The sequence below is a fragment of the Diceros bicornis genome, chromosome 14 (assembly GCF_020826845.1).
Source record: "Diceros bicornis minor isolate mBicDic1 chromosome 14, mDicBic1.mat.cur, whole genome shotgun sequence".
Taxonomy (NCBI): Eukaryota; Metazoa; Chordata; class Mammalia; order Perissodactyla; family Rhinocerotidae; genus Diceros; species Diceros bicornis.
The window spans coordinates 39,089,090-39,093,149 of record NC_080753.1 but is presented as its reverse complement, the minus strand read 5'-3'; the positions used below and the strand labels follow the sequence as shown (position 1 = coordinate 39,093,149).

The following is a 4,060-nucleotide window of genomic DNA, read 5'->3' as shown; positions in this document are numbered from 1 at the left end:
ATCTTCAAAAGAGTACAATTTTTTACTTTAAGGTAATGATTAAAGCAGATGTACAATATATGTTTGATAGGCCAAAAGTCAGGCTTCTTTGGTTTAAATAAAATTCAGGCCAGATAGGTTCAAGCCAGAATGGCTTCCCTATATACTTCAATGTATAAAAATTTTCTTATATCAGTGGCTTCAGGAGATCTTGAGGTTCTGTACCAAAGAAAGTTCATTTAAGGGATTTTAAAGTGACCATTGGGGTATACCTATCAAAGTGCTGTTGAGCAATAATGGAGAGTGGGAAACTTGTCACCACTGGAGGTAAACAGTATTCCCAAACTGTTGTTATACTGGTATACATTAAGCATTACTATGCTGTCAAAATATACGGTTTCCCAAGTGTTGACTTCAAGTGTGAATACTGGGATGCTATTAAGGATATGTTTAGAATCTTGACCATGTGTATAATTTATCCTAGCTGTCATTTCCACCTCACCAAGCTGTGTCTCTTGCAAGATCTCATGCCATGAGCATGACCAACTGAGGGGGTTCAAGGCCCAGGAGGATGTAGGTTAGTTGTCTGGACAGGAGACTATTTGATAATTTTTTGCATATGTCTCCACCCAAGACACACATGTTGTAGGGCCTGGGCCTTGCTTGCTCAGCAAAAGCCCACAAGCCCATTGCAACCATGTATCCTTCTGGCTCCGTTCTGGGCAGGATGCACAGCTGCTGGGATTTGTAACAATCCAGGGCCTGGACAGCCCGGATCTTACCTTATCTCATTTAAAGAATGTTGTGTCTTAAAGGGACACAGAGGCCCTCCACATGAACTGTCCTTCCTGGGAACATTGGTCGTACCTGGGAGAGCCCCTCTTGCCAAATATATAGCCTTTGTGTCCCCTGTGTATATAAACAAGCCCCTCCCTACCTGCGGTTGTGGGTGCACATTGCTGTCCAGCCGGCCGCCACTAAACCTGCCTGTAAGTAACTCCCAATAAACCTATATGTCTCATTCGAGGTCTCCGGGTCTTTCTTTGGTCTCTCCACAACCCATCTTGCACTGCTCACCCAACAGGGTGTGTGGCCAGACACACGTATTTAGCTGAACTGTGTTACATGTTGGAAAAACCTACTAAAAATCATAAACATTTCTGTGATGATAACAATGTCAAAGCTATAACCTCCATGGAAAAATACACTGTTCATGACTTTAAATATGTACAAACACCAGGATTCACAACCCACAACAAATTTACACTGCAAACTGAGCTTTGATGGGGACCTCGGGGCTAGAATTTCAGATTCGATTTTTCTGGAATGTTGATACTTATTACATGATTCAGAATTGAATGATAGTTATTTCATGAGATGGCTGTTCATAAGTTTACACATAGAGAGATTTTTAAAAATTAATATGCACATTATTTTTTAAATTTCCTCCAGATGAATCTGAGAAAGCTTCCACAAAACTTAAGATTACCTAGGAGTAAGGAACCACTTCTTATATTTTTATATGTCACTGAAATCAAATTATATGTGATATTGCCAGATGTGAGATACAAAGGCCCTGACCAATAAATGCCTAAATCAAAGAATTTTATAAAATGGTAAGAAGAGGGAAATCTAAATCTATTTTACCCTTTGAAATTTTTGCTTCATTACTGTAAGTAAAATGCATAGAATATGAAATAGAACTTGGGTCATGTACTATTCAGATATGATAATATCTTCAAAAGTCAGATTTTAAAAAGAAAACAAGGCTTGTAAATTTAAAGTAACCAACTTTCATACTTTACTTCTATGTTTCTATGACTATGTACCAAATCATACATATACAGTACCAACTAAGGGCTACCATCGTTACTGGCACCATCGTATCCCACCCTTCACCCAGTGATCTAGTGTATAGCCTTCTATGAAATGAATGCTACATAATATGGCAGCCACATTGATGAGGCTACTGTTTGGACTAACTTCGGAATGACTTTATCAGGATTGATGTTAGCAACTTTATCTTTGAGCTTAAACTTTGTTTTTTTCCAATTTCCCCAAGTACCTCTATGAAAAACCTCTTATATAGTCAACCTATGGACTTTGTAATAGAGCCATGATCTAAAAGCGAGGATAAGTGACAGCCCTCCAGCAATTGCTAGAAAATGCCAACATGTTATTATTTCTTACAGTGTATCAGTGGTTTTATCTCTTATTTGGCTATGCCTTTATGGTATGAACTTAAATGTCTTTTTCCAAGTAGAAATGGAATAATGTTCCCAAACAGGGTTGCAAATAAGAAACTCGATAGAGCTTTTAAAAATAATAAATATAAGGCAGATGTTCTTGAAACACTAGAAGCAGCATCTCTGGAGATTGGAATGAATCTATGAACGTTGATTTTGAACACTCATTTCATAGGAGACTGAGGTAAGAAAACTCCTTTGAGAGTTGTCAGGGAAATTTTGGATGACACCTGGAGGACACAAACATCTTAAGGGCTCTGGTACTCAAAGTCCTCCCATTAAAGTGTTTTCCTAGCCCGGTTATCTGAGGTCATAATCCTTCCAAAGAATCTTCTTCATTGCTCCCTTAACATCCTTGTTCCGCAGTGTATATATGAGCGGGTTGATCATGGGGGCAATGATGGTGTAGAAGAGAGATATGAACTTGCCCTGATCCTGAGAGTAGTTGTTGCTGGGCTGGAGATACGCATAGATGGCTGTGCCGTAGAACAGAGTGACCACTGTGAGGTGGGACCCACATGTCCCAAATGCTTTTCTCTGCCCTGCTGCAGACTTTATTCTTAAAATGGCCCTGACTATCCGACCATAGGAGAACATGATAAATGCAACAGGTAAAAGAAGATCCATGGCACTGACAAAGAAGATCTCAGACTCAATCATAGTGGTGTCAACACAGGCAAGCTTGAGCAATGCAGGAATCTCACAAAAGAAGTGGTCTAATTTATTTCTCCCACAAAGTGGTAAAAGGAAGAGGAGCACTGTCTGCAATAAGGAGTTGGCAAAACTGATGAACCATGAAGCAGAAGCCATCAGGGCACAGAGACGGGCGTGCATGATTACTGTGTAGTGGAGGGGCCTGCAGACAGCTGCATAGCGGTCAAATGCCATGACTCCTAAGAGAAAACATTCTGTACATCCCAGCCCTAGAGAGATGTACATCTGAACTACACAACCACCAAAGGAGATTGATTTGTCTGCTCCCCTGAGATTAACCATTAGCTGGGGAACAATGCTGGTAGTGTAACACAGGTCCAGAAAGCTGAGGTTGGAGAGGAAAAAGTACATAGGAGTGTGAAGATGTGGGTCCAGGTGGGACAATGCAATGATGGCTGTGTTTCCCAGCAAAGTGAAGATGTAGAAGACCAAAAGAACCACAAAGAGGACTAGCTCCAGTTGAGGCCTGTCAGAGAAACCCAGTAGGATAAACCCGGTGAGAGAACTTCTATTTTTCTGTTCCATCCTTGTTAGCACATGGTTCCTGTCAAGGCCAAGCATTTAGAAATTTTTAGAAGCTGTCTTCAAAAAGAAAAGAGGAAGGGAAGAGGCAAATCTATCAGGTTAAAAGACACAGCCATTGGATTTTTATACGCAACTTTTTTCATAAATGATGTACTCATTGAGATGGACATATCTTATACCAATGTAGTTCCACATTATCACTAAAAGTAATATCAATGTAAAACTCAAATAGTGGACATTTTGTTCACATCATTCATGGATTTGAAAGGTCTGTTTCAGATTGTGTTTCATAGGATTTAAAGTACTATAGGATTATATGTACATTAGAGAAAATGGGAATGAGGGAAATACTGGAGTGCAATCAGAAAGAATAAGAAAGAGAAGCAGACAGAGGCAAAGAGGTTATTTTAAATATGTATTTCAAAATTCTACACAACTCAATGGTACATACCACACATGCAATAGAATATAATGCAAGATAATGTCTAAAATCGGTTCAGATATTGGAATTCATGATCTAGAAGGCAGTTATTCAAAGGATTAAATTACATTCAAAATATCACTATAGTGCTGACTATACATATTTTGGCAGTTTT

At 39.3% G+C, this 4,060-nt stretch overlaps 1 protein-coding gene across 1 annotated transcript; it reads right to left on the bottom strand.

Annotated features, from left to right (window-relative positions):
- Nucleotides 1–2,435: 2,435 nt before the first annotated feature.
- LOC131413983 (putative olfactory receptor 2B8) lies at nucleotides 2,436–3,523 on the bottom strand. Its single transcript, XM_058555006.1, has one exon. It carries the CDS (start codon nucleotides 3,498–3,500, stop codon nucleotides 2,526–2,528), a length of 975 nt encoding a protein of 324 aa, XP_058410989.1. The 5' UTR covers nucleotides 3,501–3,523; the 3' UTR covers nucleotides 2,436–2,525.
- Between the last annotated feature and the right edge of the window lie 537 nt (nucleotides 3,524–4,060).

What these genes read in the sequence shown, in the direction of transcription:
- LOC131413983 (XM_058555006.1), bottom strand. Translation starts at nt 3,500, where the DNA reads ATGCTTGGCCTTGACAGGAACCATGTGCTAACAAGGATGGAACAGAAA.